The sequence below is a fragment of the Dermacentor albipictus genome, chromosome 3, assembly GCF_038994185.2.
Source record: "Dermacentor albipictus isolate Rhodes 1998 colony chromosome 3, USDA_Dalb.pri_finalv2, whole genome shotgun sequence".
In the NCBI taxonomy this organism is placed as follows: Eukaryota; Metazoa; Arthropoda; class Arachnida; order Ixodida; family Ixodidae; genus Dermacentor; species Dermacentor albipictus.
Genome location: NC_091823.1, coordinates 4966567 through 4989907, shown reverse-complemented (window position 1 = coordinate 4989907; position 23341 = coordinate 4966567). Strand labels below are relative to the sequence as shown.

Genomic DNA, 23341 nt, shown 5'->3' with positions numbered 1-23341 from the left:
ATGAAAGTTTTTCAAAACTGCACAAAACTGAAAGACATGGATTATAGCATAAGTGAAGATTTCTTTAAAAGAGTACAGGGAAAAGGAAAAAAAGCTATGAAGCTCGGCAAGTGAGGGAAAGAAGGCAGGAAAGAAGGCAAAGCTTGTTTTTGATAAATTAAAGGTAAACAATACGCTGTACAGCTGGAATGAGGAACGTGAAGAAAGGTGCACACTGCAAACTGATTCAGGAACAAGTGATAATTGACGCATGCAAGACCAACATGCTGGCTTCAAAATAATCGATGTAAATGCATGAAGTTTAGTAAACAAAGTACACGTGCTTGAAGCTCTAGTTATTGATCACGAACCTGACATTGCTGTAATTACTGAAACCTGGTTGCATAAAAGTATACTAACATGTGTACTTGTATATCTCTATCGGGCGACCACGTTTCACTGCATAACAAATATTATCGCACAGCAAAGGACGTGCCTGCATGTATAGAAAGTTTCTCGAAAGTTATCAATGGTTCTATCCGCTGTATGTTCTTACTGAACCTTGTGTTACCTGATTTCATCGCATGATGCGAATGGTGTAGAACTCTGTGGAAGAACGCGGGTCCCAGCGATTAGTCTGGTACATTCGACGGCTGATGTATAAAAGCCGACGTGCTTGACCCGCTGATCAGATTTCGCCTATCACGGACTGTGTTCGCCGTTGTCGCCGTTCTTTAAGTGTAGCTTGTTCTTGTGGGCATAGGTTCGCCCAATAAAAGTTAGTTTCATCTTTCACAGTATTGCTACTGTGTCCTTCATACGTCACTACCATGTGTCAATACCCCATAGTAGAAAGAGGCAGAGGCATGGCTTTTCCGGAGAAAGGAAAAAAAGGAAGATATTTTCCACTGTATAAGTACCAGGAGATATTGAGGCTGTACGGATTACAAAAAATTGAATAATCGCACTGTATTCATCATCGAAGTATACAGGCCTTCGAACTCTCTTGAGAACATACCTTGCTGCTAAGAGAATTCATGGAAACGTATGTGAAAGAGCAAGACAGCATACTGTTACTAGGTGGTCTTAATCTATTAGGCTATTGATTGGGATTCATATGCGGCCAGAGACATAGATGTTAAAAACTCTTTCAAGATGTTTTTGGATTTAATATATTCTTACAATTTTACCCAGCTTGTTAACCAATATACCAGGGTGTGTGCAACAAGGTCATCTGTACTTGATCTTGTGTAAATCTCAAATGCTCTGACACCGCATGTGATTGACTGACTTGTTGATGAAGGGTTATCTGACCACAAAATGGTTATTCTGTCCTTGAACATGCCCTCGTACCCCTTGCATTAGGATTCAAGCATCCAATACCTAAACTTTCAAGCTGCTGCTGCTGATGATGATGATGATTAGTGTTAGGATAGAATCTATAAGTGAACAGTTAGACATTTACAACAATTTACAAAGAATTTTAAAATGGTGCAATGAATGGCAAATATTGCTTAACCCAGTAAAATTAGTTTGTATGACCATAACAAGAAATAAGGTGACCATGCGGTACAAACACAGCATCGGTCCATACAAACTAAAAACAGTAACAGAACATAAATATCTAGGATTAACATTTACTTAAGACTTGAGGTGGAATATGTATATCGAAATCATCATCATAATATCATCATATCAAGTATCATCATAACTGATAGGTAAATTTAGTCAAATCAGAATACACTATACTGATGGGCGACTTCAATGCCAAGGTAGGCAAGAAGCAGGCTGGAGACAAGGCAGTGGGGGAATATGGCATAGGTACTAAGAATAGCAGGGGAGAGTTATTAGTAGAGTTTGCGGAACAGAATAATGAGCGGATAATGAATACCTTCTTCCCTAAGCGGGTTAGCTGAAAGTGGACGTGAAGGAGCCCAAATGGCAAGACTAGAAATGAAATAGACTTAATACTCTGCGCTAACCCTGGCATCATACAAGATGTGGACCTGCTCAGCAAGGTGCGATGCAGTGACCATAGGATGGTAAGAACTCGAATTAGCCTAGACCTGAGGAGGAAACGGAAGAAACTGGTACATAAGAAGCCAATCAATGAGTTAGTGGTAAGAGGGAAAATAGAGGAATTCCAGATCAAGCTACAGAACAGGTATTCGGCTTTAACTCAGGAAGAGGACCTTAGTGTTGAAGCAATGAACGACAATCTTGTGGGCATCATTAAGGAGTGTGCAATGGAAGTCGGTGGTAACTCCGTTAGGCAGGATACCAGTAAACTGTCGCAGGAGACGAAAGATCTGATCAAGAAATGCCAATGTATAAAAGCCTCTAACCCTACAGCTAGAATATAACTGGCAAAACTTTTGAAGTTAATCAACAAGCGTAAGACAGCTGACATAAGGAAGTATAACATAGATAGAATTGAACATGCTCTCAGGAATGAAGGAAGCCTAAAAGCAGTGAAGAAGAAACTAGGAATTGGCAAGAATCAGATGTATGCATTAAGAGACAAAGCCGGCAATATCATCACTAATATGGATGAGATAGTTCAAGTGGCTGAGGAGTTCTATAGAGATTTATACAGTACCAGTGGCACCCACGACGATAATGGAAGAGAAAATAGTCTAGAGGAATTCGAAATCTCACAGGTAACGCCGGAAGAAGTAAAGAAAGTCTTGGGAGCTATGAAAAGGGGGAAGGCAGCAGGGGAGGATCAGGTAACAGCAGGTTTGTTGAAGGATGGTGGGCAGATTGGTCTAGAAAAACTGGCCACCCTGTAAATGCAATGCCTCATGACTTTGAGCGTACCGGACTCTTGGAAGAACGCTAACGTAATCCTAATCCATAAGAAAGGGAATGCCAAAGACTTGAAAAATTATAAACTGATAGGCTTGCTGTCCGTTGCCTACAAAGTATTTACTAAGGTAATTGCAAATAGAATCAGGAACACCTTAGACTTCCGTCAACCAAAGGACCAGGCAGGATTCCGTAAAGCGTACTCAACAATAGACCATATTCACACTATCAATCAGGTGATAGAGAAATGTGCGGAATATAACCAACCTTTATATATAGCTTTCAATGATTATGAGAAAGCGTTTGATTCAGTCGAAACCTCAGCAGTCATGGAGGCATTGTGGAATCAGGGTGTAGACGAGCCGTATGTAAAAATACTGAAACATATCTATAGCGGCTCCACAGCCATTGTAGTGCTCCATAAAGAAAGCAAAAAAATCCCAATAAAGAAAGGCGTCAGGCAGGGAGATACGAACTCTGCAACGCTATTCACAGCGTGTTTACAGAAGGTATTCAGAGACCTGGATTGGGAAGAATTGGGGATAAGAGTTAATGGAGAATACCTTAGTAACTTGCGATTCGCTGACGATATTGCCTTGCTTAGTAACTGAGGGGACTAACTGCAATGCGTGCTCACTGACCTGGAGAGGCAAAGCAGAAGGATGGGTCTAAATATTAATTTGCAGAGAACTAAAGTAATGTTTAACGGTCTTGGAAGAGAACAGCAGTTTACGATAGGTAGCGAGGCACTGGAAGTGGTAAGGGAATACATTTGCTTAGGACAGCTAGTGACTGCGGATCTGGATCATGAGAGTGAAATAATCAGAAGGATAAGAATGGGCTGGAGTGCGTTTGGCAGGCATTCTCAGATCATGAACAGCAGGTTGCCATTATCCCTCAAGAGAAAAGTGTATAACAGCTGTGTCTTACCAGTACTCACGTACGAGGCAGAAACCAGGAGGCTTACGAAAAGGGTTCTACTTAAATTGAGGACGACGCAACGAGCTATGAAAAGAAGAATGATAAGTGTAACGTTAAGGGATAAGAAAAGAGCAGATTGGGTGAGGGAACAAACGCAAGTTAATGATATCTTAGTTGAAATCAAGAGAAAGAAATGGATATGGGCAGGACATGTAATGAGGAGGGAAGATAACCAATGGTCATTAAGGGTTACGGACTGGATTCCAAGGGAAGGAAAGCGTAGCAGGGGGCGGCAGGAAGTTAGGTGGGCGGATGAGATTAAGAAGTTTGAAGGGTCAACATGGCCACAATTAGCACATGACCGAGGTAGTTGTAGAAGTATGGGAGAGGCCTTTGCCCTGCAGTGGGCATAACCAGGCTGCTGCTGCTGATGATGACGCATATGAATCAGGTCTGTAGCATGGCAAATAAAGTCTAATGGGGCTTCAGGTGAAGACTGTAGCGCAGCTCCTGAAGTGAAAAGCCTGGCACATAAGATATTAATAAGGCCATTTACTGAATACGCTAAGATTGTATGGGACCCGCACACTGCAACCAACTGTCATAAATTGGACAGAGTTCAATGACTCGCTTCCAGATTCATATTAATAAATATCAGCTCGTGCACTCTCCTACTGAACTATGCAGGCGTGCGAACCTCCCCGCTTTAGAACTAAGGACTAAGTTTGACCAACTGAAATTTTTATGCCTAATTATTCACAACCAGGTTAAAAATTTTTTTTGCTGATTTCTGTGTATTTTCACCAGATCAACCCGTCAGACACAAGCACAGTTAATACATACAGCTACCAGTTATACAGAATGATATATTCAAGTATAATTTTTTTCCAAGGTCAATCCCCTGAAGAATGGAATGAATTACCCAATCCACTTGTAATATGTTCCTCTGTCAGTGCTTTTACTGTTAGTTTGGAGAATCTTCCCGGATATGAATGCGTCATAGCAACTGTTTCTGTTTCTGAGGCGCATACTGTGAGAGTGTTTTGTCTTTGATCACCGTATGTCACTTTTTACAGATACTGCTATTGTACCATTTTTTTTTTCGTTTCTCATTATACATGTACCGATATTTTGTATCTTTTCTTTGTTGTATTTCTATCCACTCCTGTAATGGTCCTTTCTTGGACTGGCAGTATAAATAGGCAAGCAAACAAACAAATTACAAGGCCTTCCCTCCTTCTCTTTATCAGTGGGAAGAAGACATGCCCTACATTCATTCACATTTTGCAAACAACAGAGCAAGCCAAAGATTTGATGTGGCAAAGCATCACCACTCTCTTCAGCAGCACCTACACATCCTATGTAGCAACTCACTTGAACATCAATCGTGCCTGACACCTTTTCCAGTGTCCCCAGGATTGCAGACAGCAGTGACGACTTCCCTGAGCCAACAGAGCCCACCACTGCGACAAGACTCCCAGTCTTGACACTGAGTGACACATTTTTCAAAACAGGGGCCTCATTTTTTGACCACGACAGGGTTGCATTCTTCAGGCTGACTGACTGTCCTACAAATAATAATAGTAAAAGCAGATCAGGGGGCTGAAGCAATATAAGCACTGCCTTTGCCAAAACAGCTGAGTGAAAAAGCAAAGGAACAAGTGCAAAAAATGGTGAAAGTGTGTGATAAATTTTGATCACAATTGTGCACCTGTAGAGAAGAAATCAATCGCCATCTATGCTAATTGTTTTACTACGCTCTTTTGCAAATTTTTCTTTAGCAGCACTAGAAATGCATTCTTGCACAACAAAACTTTTCATAAACTATAATCGTGATTGCTGACATACCGTGCAACAGCAAAGCAGAACACTAGAAGAACCAAGTGGGTACAATCGAACCCACTTATAACGATACCATTTTTAACAATATATCGGTTATAACAATGAGAAGCTGCTCCACCGTCAACTTATGTATGTTTTCCATGGTAAAATAATGCAGTTACTACAATGCCCCGATGCCGCATTATCGGTTATAATGATGAAGACTGGCTGCTGGGTGTCCGAACCAAAAGGTAGTGAAATGCGAAATCCTCAAAAAAAAAAAAAAGAGATATTCGAGCTGCTCCACGATGGGCCACTAGTCCAACAGCCGCCGCGCGCTCATTTTCCGGTTATCTCCGCGCAGCTCTCTCCCGTCGCCCTTCCAACCCACGAAAACTAACGGGCTGCGCCCATAGCTCTACGCTGCCCCACCCTCCCAAACACAAATGGACCACGCCAACTACGCCACAAGCAGATTGGTCGCATGTTGCTCACTGGCTTTTCATTCAGTGAAGTTCTCCAAACAGCTTAACTGCTCGCGTTCACTTTTGTTGGCTGTGTCGAAGTCCTTCATGGCCACGCAGTTTCTCAACTTCGCTTGACTTGCCGCCGAAACAGAAGATGGCTGATCTGCCCGCTGATCATCGGCAATGCATGCCGTTGCCGGTGAAAAGAAAGCGCACGGCTATAGATTTGGAAACTAAGTGCTTCTAACCGATGAGACGATCATCGCGAATGTGCTTGCATCAGATAGCGGTGGCGAAGACGGAAGTGATGAAGCAATAGGGCAGGCTGCCTCAACATTGTCCCCATGGGAGGTTTTGTAGATAATTCAGTCCCTCATGGGCTTGTTTCTGGTGGCTGCCCTAGCCGGCAACAAATGGTATAGCCTGGAAGCTTTCTTTTTTTTTTTTGCACAAATCAAAATGGCCTTTAAGGGGTCATAACATCTGGGAATAACTGCTGACAAAAGCCCCTATCGCAATTTTTGCAGAATCTGAACCTCTCTGATCATCCTTTTTATAATAATCCTTTCTTATAAGATTTCAAAAAGCTTGTACCATCTGTAAGAGCTCATTCTTTTCTATTCACTAGCATTGAACAGCAAGCTGGGTTGCACAGAAGCAGCTATGGAAGAGTTTGCCAGTGCGGCCTTCCGAAATGAATCAGGGGTTCATGTTAGCAGTTTCTGAAAGTTCTTAGCATATTATTTAGAGGTCAACGTGTATAAAATGAAACAGGAAAGTCTATCTGCAAAAGGACGGTGTCTATATAGGCTCTGCTATTGGCCCTGTTTAAGTGATCTGATTTTAGCAAATCTGGACAAAGCACTTCGTAGTTGCCTGGTGAACATTTCAGTGTTAAAAAAGTGTTTAAGCTCATTGAAAATTGATTATATGATTTTTAACCTCACTAGCTTGAGTCCAAAGTCACAAATGTAACAAGGACGCTATGCAACTGCTTCCACCCACTAAAAGCAATGGGCTTAGGAAGACAGATTCCTTGACATCGCGTTTAATTTTACTTCTGATGGCATAAACCAAGAGTTAGAAAACCATTCTACCATTCCAAGTTATTAAAGAGGAGTGTGGAGAATGTGCATTTTAAAAATGCTGTTAAACTCGTGCCCAGATATTATTAATAAAGCCATACAGCACTAACAAGGACTATTGTTGAAAGCATACTAGTATTTAGAGCTTTTGTGGGTTTCTGCTGCAGACATACTTTTAATGAAATTGACGAATTCTTCAGAAATGTGGATTGAAATGGAAAACAAGGCAGTTATTATACCTTGCTTTTACAGAGTGTCCTATAAGATAGCATGCAAGGCACAAGAATCAGTAGCATATTCGGCTGCCAGAAAACTATCTACAGTAAACCCTCGTTAACTTGAAGCTGTAAAAACCAGTAAGAAATTTTGAGAGGTGGGGAGTTTCGAGATAAATTAAACCATGATAATAGAAGACCTCTGGCTGTGCTTAGACCACATGTAGCTTTTCCAAAATAATGTCAGTGATAGTCTTGGTCTTCACTTGGAACGGTACTGGACATCTCGTCGTTTACAGGCAATGAGATTACTGGCACTCTGCCAAGACAGCAGGCTTGGCACAGAGTCAAGACGCTGTTACTTTCTGCACTGTAATAAATTCCAAACAGCTTCACTTCGAATACACTAACTGTGGAAGGGTGCAGTTGTCATGCCTTTGGCAGACACCCACGAGTGACATAGCATTTACACCTCACCTCTCAAAAGCATGAAGTGAGTGTCCTTATCAAGCTGCAATCTCGCTGAAACGCTGTGGGCTCACATGCTGGCGTTTTTAGGTCCAACGAGTGGGCTAACTGCACCTTCCAAAAAGTGCTGATCATCTTGCCCAAGGTCACGATTAGTACACTGTGACCACATTGATGCATCACTGAATGCATCCTAATGAGAAGGAAAAACAATGCCAGCTTACCACTGCATACGTGAGGCCACAATGAAGTGGCAACAAGCAGCTCAGCAAGAGTGCACGAGCGGTGACAGACAGAAAGAAGGAGGGAAAATCAGTGGGGAGCACAGCTCGGCGCGGTGTCTGGCTTGTCTAGGGAGCTGCTGCCGGGTAAAAAGCGAGTGCAAGCCACGGTGTGGAGCTGCCCCATTGCCTTCTCCCTGATATTTTTGAAGTAGAGATTTTGTAATATACACGCTGTAGTGCAAAAACCAAAGGTGTGAAAAACAGATCAGTTGACACCATGGCCAGAAAAAAATTTCTGCTTTACCGATATTTCGAGATAGCAGAGTTCGAGTTAACAAGGGTTTACTGCATAGCCTATGCAGAGTCAGCTGATCTAAAAGTGAATGTGGTCACCATGAATGTTGTTCCAACAAACACGAAAGAATGTTTCTTGATTGAAATGAAATTGTGGTATACCAGATTCCTTTACTTTTGGTATACAGAACGTGGGACAAATTGGCAACTAAAGATCCAGGAAACACAATAACAATGTTAAAAATGAGAAAAAGAAATGGGTTTAATTTATTACAGTATGGCAATTGCAAACATGAGTCACTTTATCATGAACGAGACATTATCAACAGAAATAAAAACAATGCTGCTCCCACACAGTGAATCAAGTGATGTTTTTCTGAAATATTTTGCAGCTAGCTGTCCGTCCAGCATCGTTTGGGGTTTGGCAAAGTGTTACCAGATGGACCAACCTGCCTGTGTATGACGAAAAATCCTGTCTGATGCAAGTGTGTGTTATGACAGCAGCACGGTGCCGAGGAGATAGTATGACGGCGGTGGTCTGATCACTCACTTGCAGGGTGGGTCATAATTGCTATCCCACACTTTGATCAGTAGTTGTGCCTCTGATTTTTTTAATATTGTTTCTTCAAATATTTCACTGTTTTTGATGCTGGTTTGTTTATTTTTCTGAAAATGGCATGCCCTAGATCACATCAGCCCGCAATCTTATCACTGAGTGTGGCTGGCCACTCTCCTTCTGAGGGTGCCAAAATTCTAAAAGTTCACCACAATATTGTTCAGTGGGCTCCAAAACCTGGCACACTTAGGGATGTAACTCGCAGTAGTCGTTCTGTCTCTGCAGCCACTTTTGACCTTAATAAAATTTTGATTAAAAGAATCCAAATTAGCGGGAAGAATTTTGAGTCTTGCGAAAAGAATCGCTGGAAGAGACCTCAAAGTGTTCCCCTATAAGCAGTAGTAGAGGCCCATAACAACACTTATAACTCTTGTGTGCTTGCTCTGATGTCAGATCTTGCTGATGCAGCCATTTAGACAGCTTTTTTAATCTCCCCCGCAGCGTCTATCATGGTATGCACAGGGTTAACCACCAATGGCTGCATTCCTCTTGCTTTTTTGACAAAAGGCACAAAGATCGACACTCGCACATACTTTAAAGATATTTTAGAGCATTTTTCGCTGCCCTCATCCCTGTCCCACTTCATCAAGTAGTGTTGGACTTTGCAGAAGGACGGCTCTCCAGCGAAACAATCAAATAGCAAATCAACACCACAGCAGCAGTGTTGCGCTCTCACACCTGACTTTATTCCCTCTGAATAGTGGCTAGCGAACTACCCTGGCCCAAACTCGTGCGAACTATTTTCGAAAAGGAGGCCAGCGCCCAGCAGCACGCAAGCATGGTGCCCTGAAAGCGTTGCTGGAGCAAGCACAGAGAAAATTTTTCCTGGGGATACCGGCTACATTTGAAATGCATCAAGAAAGCTTAAAGACCATGATTGAGGCCAAGAGCAGAGACACTGAATAAAATGTTGTGTTGCATTCATAACATATCACGCCAATGCCCAACAAAAGATCTCCCGAGATTTTCTTTTATTCTAGACCAAAATATTACATAAAGACCTTGTGACAGTATTTATGGCACACCCTGTATTGTACTATGGAAAAGAAACATTACGACCTGGACCAATCCTAAAGGAGGAAATACAATGTTGCACAGCATCTACTCAGCGCTGGTGGCAGCAACGAAAGGACTAAAGAGTGTGGGCCAACCTTGAAGGCAATGTAGTGTAACACAGTATCCCAAAGAGCTAGCTTCTGCAAAGGAAGAATAGAAGAAACTGGCAAGCCCTGGTGTTTAGCAACATGTGGCTATGCAATGTGACACACGCAAAAGACAGTGGCAAAATTAACTATCATTTAAATATTTCATTCCAGCGTCTCTAGCCTAATGGAAAGTGGTGCACTCACACACATGCGCTGGAACTGACACATGTGCGAATCCTCCCAAAGAGTTAGTTGGTGCTGGCATGAGAGAAATATGCATGCAATTGTGGTCTGATGGTCAGAGCACTGGGCTGTTGTGCTGGGAGACCGAGGTTTGATCCCACCATTAGACACTTACCTATTCTCGAAAGATGAAGCTCGAAATGAGGCGACACAAAAGAGGCCAAGAACACTTCGCATTAGATGCAAACGAGTGTATGAATTAGTTCAAGCTGAAATGACTTGCTGATCTCCTTTACACTGTCAAATAAAGAACTTGAGTTCTTAGATCAGGCTACAGATATGTATACTAATATGTTGTGTTGCTGAGATACTAATTACTCATAAACATGTGTATATATATTGTGTGATTTTTTTTGTACTGCATTATCACTGTTTTTGTCCAAAGGTGCTGTCAATGTGTTGTAATGCGCATTTAGCTGTCACGATTACAGGTACCATACAAAGTGAACACATGGGCAGTGTATGTTAGTCACATGCCCCACTGATCTCCTAGAAACCAAGAAATGCCAGCTCGTAAAGAGGTACTAAAGATAATTGAAAAAAAAAAAACAAGCTTTGTAAACAGCAAAGAAAAGGAAATGTAAAAAAGACACAGAAATAGTAACAACCTTGTTCTGGATTCCCACCAACTGCATCCATGTCAAGTTCCGCTTGCCTGAGAAACTTGGTCAGGCGGCCCATAGACACTATGAACTTTATGAGGGAGTAGAGGGGCAGGGAGTACAAACAACAAAATAACTCAGCACTTTACTCTGCCTGATGGAGAGTAATGAATCAACAACTACTCCAAGCACACGGCGGTGATAAAAGATTTTTTTTATGGCGAATGGCTTCAGCAAACTTCCCACAAGAACCCGAAAGTCAAGCTAGAGACCCTGAAAGAACCACCACAATCTATCAACATCAACGTCTTGAGACTCCTCCATCGTGCCCTGAAATGTGATGGCAAAAGAACCCAGCTAGGTCACAAAGTACTGACCTTTAAAACATTGAAAGCCTCTAGCTTGCTTAAAAGGTGCCTATCTAGCTTGGCTAAAAGCAGATCACAAAGTACTGGTGCCCCGCATGAACCAATGCAAATTTCCCGCTTCTGCAATATGAAGCGTTCATCCCACTGGACATAAGTACAGGTCAAATAAAAGGACAGCCATTCCAAGAAACTGCATACAGATACACCAGCAATATTCCGAAAGGCAACCGCACGAAAGGAATCAATACATTCTACAACACAAGCTAGCAGGTCTTTATGTGGCAGGAAATAATACAAATCTTTAATACCAAGGTTTGTTTGATTCAGAAAAGGTGCACGGCACCACAAGCAAAAAGGTGCAGGTGGTGCCAGTTACGGTGTACCTTACTGCAAGGTTCAAGGGTGCACAGCACCGTGGTGGCGCCTTGCCTTGCACCCCGGGAAATCAAAGGCCTAGGTGCACACGCTGTTAGTAGGTGCAGAAAACTTGGCTGAATTGAATAAACCTTCGATTGAAAAGGCCTTCCATTTCAAGTTTTGTTGATTTTCAAGAAACTGAATGATTTCATTAGAACGTTTTACTGGGAAAAAATTGTTGCTTTCAAGCAAATTTAAGTTTTCTTGAATAAAGAAACCTAAATTTTTTTTTCCCAAGTGCCATTCTTGAAAACAATGACTCTTAGCGCGCATTAAATTTTGTGTGTCCTTGCACTGAAAACAGCAATTGAAGGGGCCCTGGAACACTTTTTATCGACGAGGAGAAGTGCATTTAAAGTTAAAACAGGCAGTTTCAGAAATACTTTGCCACAAAAAGTACCTCAATGCGTTCAGCAGAAGCCAAGTTATTGGCAACCAAACGCGGCCTTTGCGGTGCTTAAAGGGACACTAAAGTGAAAAATGATTTCTTCTGCATAAGTAAATTACCGTTCTACAACACCAAAAACACCACTCCTACAACGATAAGACGTTTGGTAAGCCAGAAAAAGTGCAAGAACGAAATACGGGCGGCGACGCCCACTTATGCTCCCGCACCTGGGGGCTGTGATGTCTTGGATTTTGATGGCATCTTCTAGGGCCTCCTAATGATATATAACGGCACAGATTGACTACATTGTGTTCTAAAGGAACCAAATATTAAACATGGCAAATTTTGGGAACCTTTATTCACCCAACGCGGCCCAAATGCGAAAACATACTTTGGAATTTCTGATGTCACGCTGACGTACCGGCGCTGGGGTTTCGGCGCGAAATTCAAATACTGATACTTGGACCTTCATTTTCTTATCTAATAATCAAACTATCTTTTTTTAGATGACTGCCTGCAGGGTTCTTAAACAATGCTTCATTAGTCTAAACTGATTTATTGTTTCACTTTAGTGTCCCTTTAAGCTCCTTCTTTAATGCCTTGCACTGTAGAGGCTATGGCAGAGTCGGGTGTGCCCACAATGCTCCGCCTTCTGAATGTCATTGTGGGGCACAGTTGAAGTGTGAGTTTGGATGTCAACATAAATGCCACTACTCAAATTTTGGCGCCTAAGATGCGCCAAACGTAAGCCAAACATGGTTATCCTCAGAAGAGAGCCGCAGCGTGCATAGTTAGCAGACTCGTCGTGGCCCCCCATGGCAGCTACGGTCTCTACGCTACATAGCAGACTGCAGCTACATGCAACTGTAGTGCATATGTGCAGTGTTTGGTTTGTGCACAACTGGTCCTGAGTGCATGCTCGCACTCATGTGCTATAGTCTGACCATGCCACGTGGTGCAGGCTGGCATTATCTTTCCCCAGCTTGAACGACGGTAGTAGTGACATTCAACTTGTGCACTTTTGAAGCACTATCAATTAGTCTGCCAAAGTGTCTAACCAGGAGCAGCCAGGAGTGAGTGCATGCTGGCAAGCGTGCGTGTGGTCTGACCTTAAGTTTCATGTAGTTTGAGGCTAGTTGAATGTTGAGAACTAGTCAAAATTAGCAAGACCGGCTGGCTATGACGCCGGTAAGCAGGGTGGTCGAAGTTTAATTCCTACATGGGTGGCCGCGGCCCAATGTGAGCAGACGATAGTTGGCTTCTTCCGGAAGCATCAAATTATTATTGAAATTCGAAAGGAGATTTTTGCTTACTTAAGCTTGTTTATAAACTTCGTCCATAAATATACACAGTAACAGTAGCAAGAAGTGCACTGATCCAAACACCCTTTTTGATTGATGTCAGCTGTTGGCCTATAGCAGCTGCATATGAGAATCTGCTATATTACAAAATAAGGCCTCCAGAAGAGAGTGAGGAGCAGGCTTCTGTTAAAAAGAGGGTGTTTGAGAGAAAGGTGACTTCATGCTCCACTTGCGAGCTCCACACACTACGTAAGACAGCAAAACTTGGCTGAGATGTTCACAGCAGTGTATGCTATCTGTGGAGTACATTTTTTCACCAAGCCCAAGGGGTGTTCAGGACCCCTTTAAGGCGTTTTCTTTCCCAGCTTCTATTTCCTTAGCTAGTTTTGTTAGGTTGAGCTTACTGCATAGCTTTGTAGCCTCGGACTTAATCCTTGGAAGGGATGCATCCTCATAACAGTTAAAAACTGAGTCTATGGCAGCCTTTGCCCTAAACAGGTTACAGGGCATAACAGCAAATCCACCCTCTTTATCTGGTTGAAATTTGAGATTCTCCTGTAACTCAAGATTACGCACTCTCCAGTACTAAACGTGCAGGAAGACAGTGCATGCCATGCAATGCCATCTCAGCATGCTCACTTTTTGTGCACGTATGGGACAGATTCCTTTTAAAGCACAGCGTGCAAGCTGTGTATGTACTATAAGAGATGTGCGCCAGCCTGGTCCTTACCACTTCCTCCCTACATAACGTGCACTTGATTGCATTTTTGCGAGCTAGCTCCGTTACCCCAACTTCCTGTTTTTTTTTGCTTGTGCAGGAAGACATGTTGGAAGACGGCACACATCAAACCAATATCCTTTTTGGCTCACCCTCGCACACTTTCAGTCGCACCCAAAGCATACAGTGGGCGCGGCATGATAGGATCTTATTGCACATGAACTTCATATGGACTTCACATGGTCGTGCGACGCATGATTTGAGAAGTGCGCTCGCAAGCAGTCTCTTGTAACTCAACCATTTGACCATGTGCATCCACAGAAGTTTTATTATATTGAAGTCGTGTATAAACAGACTTCATTACATTAAGGTTCTAAATACATGACGTTCTATGGACAAGAAGTTATTAAAAGTTAAATACTTTGTTATACAGTAAAAGCTCGTTAATTCGAACCGCAAGGGGAAGCCGCTTCAGTTCGAATTAACGAAAGTTCGAACTAACGAAAGTGAAGGAGAGCAACAGTACACTGCGATTTGGAAGCAGTAGGGCATGTCAGAAAGTGATGGCGTGTGCCGCTGGCACATGCCATTTTCAAGTCGAAGCTCTGTGTCCGACTGTGCCACACCACCGATGTCCACCGAAACAAACGTTAGCCGAGGCTTAACACTATCACAATGATTCGCGACGGCCGATACCTCCTAAGCTGAAAACAGGGGTGCACAACCGATGAAGACTGCCGAGACAAAGACGCTGAACATGTGAAGGTGGCGAAGGCCCTGATTCGTTGGTTCTTGATTGCAAGCGCAGCTGCGACGTACTTGATTCGCTGTGTTTTGGCGCTTGCCATGCCATCTCCGCACAACATTAGCAGCTGTACAAGATTTGCAAAGCCTCCGAGATTCGCAACGGGCAAGAAGTCTCGGAGGTTACGTAGAACGGAGAGGCGGCAGCCGCCACTGCCTTCTGGCTGACCCCGCGTCGGTTAGATTTTTTCCAGATTTTGCCTTCTCTCGCCGTTCTCTCCGTTTCGGAGGCAATGCAGCCTTGTGTGTAGGCAGTAGGCGCTTTTCTCTGGCCGTGTGCCAGGTGAGCGTAGTTCGAATTATCTGTGAGGGAACCTTCTCGCGTTCGAATTAACGGACTTTTTTATACATAGACTTCTGTGGAGCTTGGCCAGACCAAATCGTACAGTTCGAATTATCCATAAATTCGAATTATTGAAGTTCGAATTAACGAGCTTTCACTGTATCAAGAACATCTTTATATTGAAGTTCGTTATATCGGGGTTTAACTGTATTTTGCATAAGCTCAATTATTTGGATTTATCCACAGCTCTGCCACAAGCCCTATAAAGCCAATGTAAAACAGACACTGATACTTCGGATGCTGAATGATGGTTTATTAAAATTTTCTGACTTGATCTGAGCAAGTCGTGTCATGAACATTGTTGCCGCGATTGTAATTTCTGTCATTTGCGAATTCTCAGATCTTTCATGACTGCCATTCAGCTGCCAAGGCTGACTAAAAGTGATACATTACATCCTCGGCTTGCGTTTTGAGACAGCAAAAGTCTGATTTTGGGTGGTGTGATCGTGCAGAAAATAAGGGTAACCGTAGTCCAAATTTTAGTGACGATTATAGTTGCCGTTGGATATTTGTGGTCAAGAAGTTTCAAGAAAGCAAGGAAATTGTTTCTTGGTGTGATGCGCTATCATCCTGGTAAGTAGATGTGGTGCACATGTTAATCATATCTAAAATGTTACACACTTGGTGTTCGCTCTTAATTGATGCAGTTACCAATAGGACGCACAAGCGTGAACTAAAATGTACAACAAAACTTCTGAGCTACACACGGAGCAGACTGTATGACTTCTTCAGTCAGGTGAGAGTGCAGTTTTCCTTCCTGACTGTCCCATAAAATGAGCACCAGTTCAAATATTTATCAGGTCCACAGAGTATGCGAACGCTCGACCTATATAAAACATTCGTAATGCACTGTATAGTACAAAACGGTTTCAACTGTCCTGTGGCCAAATTGCAATGTGCCATGAAACACATCCACACTCCAATGACACCAACACTGAAATGGATTGCTAGGGCTTGGATTTCAGCACTAAACGGTAAACGCTAGTCAATACATGGCTTTGTGGTCGCTACTGAACTCTTACATCCCACAAAATTTAGCGACTTTATTCGAAATTAGTATTTTGGTGCAGGTTGGCACAGCTCAATGGTTTGGCACAGTATGGCAATTTACGAGCAGCACTTCCATCCCTGTAAACGTGTCCAACCCAAATGGTGGCCCAAATCTTGACTTCAATGGCTGCAGCGTCTGTCTTGGTAGCATCAAGGGACAATGAGTTTGTCAAAAACACATTATCTTCAACCAAGGACACCTATTTCTGGCCTGCCCTCCAAGAAGATTTTAGTCAGAACAGCAGCTTACAATGAATGATTACTGCATATACTCGTATCTAACTTGCACCTTTTGTTTTCAAGAAAATTGGTCAGAAAATTGCCTTTACGATGCATGCGAACACGAAACAGCAACTGCATTTACAGTGTTTGCAACAGCTTATTGACAGAGCTAGTGTCACTGCCATTATCACAAGACGGTGTGAGAACAAGTTCCCAGGTAGGATGGCAACATGTCCCTTTCAGTTTTTCATTACAAAAGCTCACTCAAAAGATTAGTTATCTTTACATGCTAAGCTAATGCCAACGAACTTGCACCAAGTGGTGTTGGTGTTTCTGAGAACTGCAAGCATCACAATACAAACTAGCGAAATTCTAGGAGTAGGCCACCATTCGATTTACGACTGTTATGGAATTGTTCAATAAATACCCAATTGACCCTTACTAAGGATGACATGTTGTGGTCCATAGACAGCGATAATGTGCTGTCTGAGATTGACAACAATAGACATTAGGTACAAATAAACTTGGATACTGTAAAGTTAAACTTTTCTGGTTTTATTTTTTTGTGATTGCCAAAATAAGAGGCACGTTGCCTTCTTTATATATTATAGTGTGGATTAGACATCTATACTTTATTAAGGAGTTTTAATTTCACTTCTATGTTCATTTCCTACTTTTCTCTCGCAAAATGTGGGTGTGCATTTGATTTGGGTGCCTGTTAGAATCGAGCAAACCATGCCAAATTAACCAGTAAATGTATGCTGGCATTTCTTCTATCTCGTTTAGTTGCACTCGCTGGATAATTTGATCAACTTTTTTGGCCCTATCAGAGTCAAATTAACGGAAGTCTTTCGCATTGTAGTTTGATTGCATAAGGTAGAATGTGATATGCGAGGCTTGTGCTAATGTCTACAGCACAAGGTCTTTGGCCGAGAAAACATATTGCACAATGATGACCCATTCTTATCTGCTTATCCAAGCAAGCACAGCAACAAGTTGTTAAATGAGAGAAAGTCTTCTGCCAACTCTTATACCTGAAAAACTTTTGTGCCAATGGGCTAAAAAAAAAAGGAAACTCTTTTATAGCTAACCTCAATGTACCTGCACAGTGCTTAATGGATCATTGAGCCACATACCCTGATAAGCTTGGAAATGACGTCAGGGAGGATCCCCATAGGGAATCGCATCAGGCCAAAGAGGGCCAGTGAGACAAATGCAATCTCTGGCGTGAGCTGCTTGGTTGGGTTGACTGCAAGGAACGTGCCAAAAGACGCCAGGGCAGCCTAGGAGAAAAACAAGCAACACAATACATTCTGTTCAGGATGTGGTCAGGCCTGCCACCAACATGCTACTCACTAAAAGGCTAGCCTTGTGCTTAGACTAAGGCAAAAGTTAAATTGAATGTCACATCAGCCAGAAATAGTATACTTGACCTTACACTACAACAACACAATTGTATCCTGCACTTTTACCTTCTCCAACAGATTATTTCAACTTTACAATACAGGCTCTATCTGTTTATAACTTGCATCTTTCTTTTTCTAAAAGAAAAGTTCAAAGCTACCTGAAGATATTGACACATCGTTTTATCTTTTTGGGTGAGTGCTTTTGACCGTCTAACAAATGTTAATGCTCAGTGTGGGACACGCCCACATGTACCGGAAGTTTCTTGAACGTTATACAGTCGAACCCACTTATAATGGTACCGGTTTTAACAAAATATCAGTTATAACAATGAGAAGCCACTGCACCGTCAACTTTGGTATGTTTTCCATGGTGAAATAATCCACTTAGTACAATGCCCCGATGCTGCATTATCGGTTATAACGATGAAGTCTGGCTGCTGGGTGCCCGAGCCGAAAGGTAGTGAAATGCAAAATCCTTGAAAAGGAAACAAGAAAACGAGAAATTCGAGCCGCAGGCACGATGGGGTGCTGCATGATGGGCCTCTGCTCCAACAGCCGCCGCGTGCTCATTTTCTAACCATCTCCGTGTGCCTCTCTCTCTTCGCCCTTCCACCCCTCCGAACACAAACGGGCTGTGCCCACAGCTCTAAGCCGCCCCACCTTCCGAAACACGAATGGACCACGCCAACTGCGCTAATCGCAGATTGCTCACATGTTGCTCACTGGCTCCAATCACAAGTGACAAAAAACACATATATATATATATATATATATATATATATATATATATATATATATATATATATATATATATATATATATATATATATATATATGTATATATGTATATATGTATATATATATATATATATATATTCAGATCTCATGCACTGTGGGAATTGATACAAGCAAAGCTTTCTGTGCTGTTTGCATTCATTGACAAAACTTGTCGGGGATGTTGATGGCCTACAGTCACGATGTGATGTTAAATGTTACCTTGCACGGGCCATTGTATTTGCATATGTAATACACAGAACACACAGCTAGATGTGTTTACTCAAGGCATTTTTGTGCGCCATTGTTTGCAAACTGCAAGAAAGTTGGCACTGTCACCTCACATAGTTGCATCGCATTGTGGCTGAAGTGTTGATTTGCTGGACAGCCGCTTGCATGTTGTCGGCTTGATGCTGCGGTGCTTTAGTGTAGCTGTGCATACGCACGTAATGCGTCACTTGCCCACATTTACAAACTTGCACAGCATTTAGTTTTCAGAAATAGCAGAAATGTGCTGCACCATACCTTGAATTAAATTTTTCACAGTTTGTAAACAGTTGCCATGTCTAGTAGTAGTGTTTCTTTTGTAGAAGAAACCCAAACAAAGCACACTTTCTGACGGCACCTTTTCCTTCTTTCGCTATCCTCCCATGTATGCAAGCTGCCACGAGCAAGGAGTGGCTATTATTCACCCGTTTCATCAGGGCATTGGCTTTACGCATTCTCTGTCTCCTCTTTCTATCATACTATCTCCCCACTGGGCTGTTGCATGTGAGTTCAAAAGTAAGCGCTGCAGCTTCTGCAATACTTTCGCGAGAGGCTAACGCATAATTACAGCAATCAAGAGGGCATTGTGTTGATGGCCAAGGAGTTTCAGAGGGCATTGTGACAATGACCAGAGAGCTCCAGAGTGCGCTGTGGCCACGCCAACAAATCTCTCGCAGGAAAGGGCTCACAGATGCCTCTCCCACGTCCCTACCATGTACATTATGCACATTCTCAACCACTCCACGACACAGCATGCAAGACAGCGACAGCAGCAACAGCATCAGCATAAAAGTCGAGGTAGGAGGCAAAGGAAGCTTCACTTTAAAAGTGGCAGGCCTGACTGTAGTTGACATTTATGGAATGCGAAACAATGCTGAGGCCCGCCGAGCTGGTGGGCCCCCAGCAGCCAGAGACACACATTGTCATTTTTGAGGCTTCTGCAAGCTTACATTTGAGCTCCTTAAATTCAGTGTGGCTCTGCAACTTCATAGGGAGGGGCATTTTGGCAAGAAGTTTTGATGTGCCCACTTGGCGACAATCTTTGCAGCATCAGACACCAATGCATGCCAAGTTGGCGGGGCTTGAGCAGCCCGAGAGGCGCACTGTCATTTTCCTATTGCATAGCGTAAGACGGTGACGAGAAATAAAAATGAAATCGAATTGGTGGGTTTTCTAGTAACATTGCTTGTGGCCGATGGCTGAATACAAGGGTGCCAGAGCGAAACATGACACTTACTTTGCGCCACCTACAGCAAGGACTGGTGGCACATTTGGGTTATCACCTACGGAAGGTGAGCAGTATGCTTCCAACTGCACTATGCCACACCTACTGTGAAACAGATAGGTGAAGATGCTTATTGCAATAGGGTTGGCGATGGTAGATGTGAATGTGATGTGCGACGACCCGCGAAGAGATTTGCTAATACCAGAAGAGAAAACTAAGCGTGCGCCAGCATTTTCACGTGACACGGTTCGGTGTGTACAGTGGGGAAGCTGCAGTCACAGAAGTGTACTGTTCTTGATCGCATATGCCTTGCGCTGTTCCTTGTTCACATGAAAGATAGCGGCTGGAAAACGTCTCATACGATCACATTTTCACGATGTACTGAACATTGGTCCCAAAACATCATGTTCTCTGAGAAGCGCAACTGTATTGGGTGATGTGTAGCCTAGCCCTACACATCCTCTTTAATGAGGGGGGGGGGGGGGGGTCACAATGCGGCTAAACATAATTTCCTAACACTTATCAATGACCCTGTGATGCCCCCACACATCAAAAACAGAAACACTAGTCTCTAGAAACACTATCCCGGATCTTACGTTCACATACGAAATCAAGAAATACGAATGGAGCTGCCTCGATGAAACTTTAGGCAGCGACCACCACATAGTCCAAACAATCACTCTGCATCACGTGACCACAACACTAAGCGGAAAAGCAAAGATGTCAGATGTTGTGTCAACAGCGGCAGGCAAGCAGGGGCCCGCGCCCAGTGAACGCGCGGCGAACGCCGAGGCAGAGAGGGAGACACGGAGCTAACTGCTCCTGATGAAAACCGGAACAGGACTGAGCCGGCTCGCGGCCGTTTATTGACCAAAAAAGGACTTCACATGCCGGATGACACCTCCCGATTGGTCCAAGCTCGTCACATGACAGAAGGGGGGTGCGCCATCTAGTTACACTACTACGAAACATAAATGTATAACACAGAGATCTGGCAGGGGGTGACACTATACTACATCAGACTGGCACGCTTTACACTCAGAAGCAACCACTGCCTTGGAAGAAATAGAAACTTTGACGAAGAATATCATGGAATGGGCAGCGAAATACACGAAAATGATCCAGCTCACACACAACATCCCTCCGGTTGACCCCTACTTACTCCTTCTTCAGGAGGCCCGTAGAGGACTCGTGAAACACTGGACACATAACAAATCTAACCGCAAACTCAAGATTCGGATTGCAATGATCACAAAGAAGCAGACTACGCTGAGCAGTTAAGGCAAGAAAATTGGCACCAAGTGTGCAATCTCTTGCGAGGGACACTGAGCACTAAATGCACCTGGAAGGTGCTCAAAATGCTCCTATCGAAGATGGACCACAGGGGAGCTGCTAGATAGAAGGTACAGCACCTTACAAAATATCACTAGGGAACACAAGAAGATATACATGAAGCTAAGGGAAAGCTTCTCGGAACTGACCATGACAGAATGGTACACCTACACTTCAATATATACAAGGGTCGCCCAAATTCTTAACTGGACCACCCTTTCACTACAAGAAAAATCAACATAGCCTTGAGCAATCTTACCCGCCGCACTGCTTCAGGCAAGGGTCAAATCAATAACAAGATCCTTCTAAACCTCAATGGACCAACTTTTGACTCGCTCCTTCAATATCTGAACCCATGTTGGGAAGAAGGACGAGTTCCGCTGGAGTAGAAACACGCCGAAGTAACTATGATCCCCAAACCTAACAAGCCGTTAGCCATACAGAATCTTCACCCCATATCCCTCACTTTGTGCATGGGAAAACTTCATGAACTCAATTGCATCAACCCTTTGCTCGAAGACAATGAATACATCGCAAACGCCATGTTGAGCTTCCGGTTGCATCTTTCTACCGAAGATGTCTAGCTATAACTTAAAAAGAGGTAAACAAGACGTACACAGCAAGCGAGCTATCCTTGCCCTTGATATAAAAGGGGCTTTCGATAATGGTGTCCACATGACATCCACCCTTCACTACCCAATCTCTACAACTGCGTGGAAAAAACACACAGCTACATCCGTGATTTCCTCAGGGACAGAGTGGCAACAACAGGACAAGAAAATCTTCGTTTGGAAAAATTTACATTGCCATCTACAGGGACACCACAAGGCTCCATCATATCGCCAATGCTCTTCAATTTGGCAATGAGCTCGCAGCCTAAGCAATTGAAATGAATAAAGGGTATCGAACATGCACTTTATGCAGATGACCTCACAATTTGGATCACTGGCGTATCAACCGGGACCCAACAGGATGCGCTGCAAGAAGCGATAAGAATCACTGAGCAATACCTCAAAACGTGCGGGCTCTCCTGCGCACCAGAGAAATCTGTGCTCCTGGTATTGCGGAAACAAACACAGACAGGGCCGCCTACCTCAAGAAAGACCGGATCCTGTAGTGACGGTGGGGGGCATCAATATCCCCAAGGTCTCTACAGTACGCATCCTCGGTCTCCTTATTCATAAAGATACACGAGCCAGAAGAGCCAAGTGCGAGAAACTACAACGGGCTGTTGAACAAGTGACGCACCTTATCAAGCAAGTAGCAAGCAAACGCCATGGAGTCAAAGAAGGTGACTGCATAAAGGATGATACATGCATTAATCACAAGTACCATAACCTACGGGACTTGCTACTAGGAGATGAATGGCCAGCGCAACAAGGTGTACATCCTCATCCGCAAAGCTTACAAAATGGCAACGGGACTTTGCAGGGATTGCACTTGTCCATTTCATTGCGGCATCATAGTGCAGCATGTTTTGGGCATAGGGGCTGTACGTCGGCAAAGTCACTTTCAAACTTTGCGCGTACGGGCCACCGCTTTCCCTTTTTCTTTCCTCCGAGTGCGCCGTACAGCAGTGGGACCATAAGTCACTTGCCGTTGTCCACCCCCAAACGAACTAAGGGCTCATCCGATTGGTCTGTTTAGGTGGGAACTTGCATCCTTTCTCTCCTGACGTCTTGAGCCGAATGAAGAGAGGGCGCTCAAGGAGAAGCTCTCAGATCGTCAAACGGTACATACTGAATTCCAATTTTCCCAGTCAGCCCTTTGGCTGGCTGGCTCCTGCTAAAGGTCCTCAACCTGAGGCGGGCGCACGCCTATTTGCTGCTTCTGTTCTG

General features: G+C 43.4%; 1 protein-coding gene across 6 annotated transcripts in view; it reads right to left on the bottom strand.

The window, feature by feature from the left end:
• LOC135920177 (multidrug resistance-associated protein 1-like) overlaps positions 1 to 23341 on the bottom strand; it is a 220990-nt gene that overhangs the window by 86684 nt on the left and 110965 nt on the right. For all 6 annotated transcript variants that reach the window (XM_065454324.1, XM_065454323.1, XM_065454319.1 and 3 more), the window contains 3 exons: positions 17636 to 17782; positions 10895 to 10979; positions 5083 to 5276 (listed from right to left, as the gene is read on the bottom strand). In XM_065454324.1, the coding sequence (XP_065310396.1) occupies positions 5083 to 5276; positions 10895 to 10979; positions 17636 to 17782 (426 nt within the window). The remainder of the gene's footprint in view (positions 1 to 5082; positions 5277 to 10894; positions 10980 to 17635; positions 17783 to 23341) is intronic.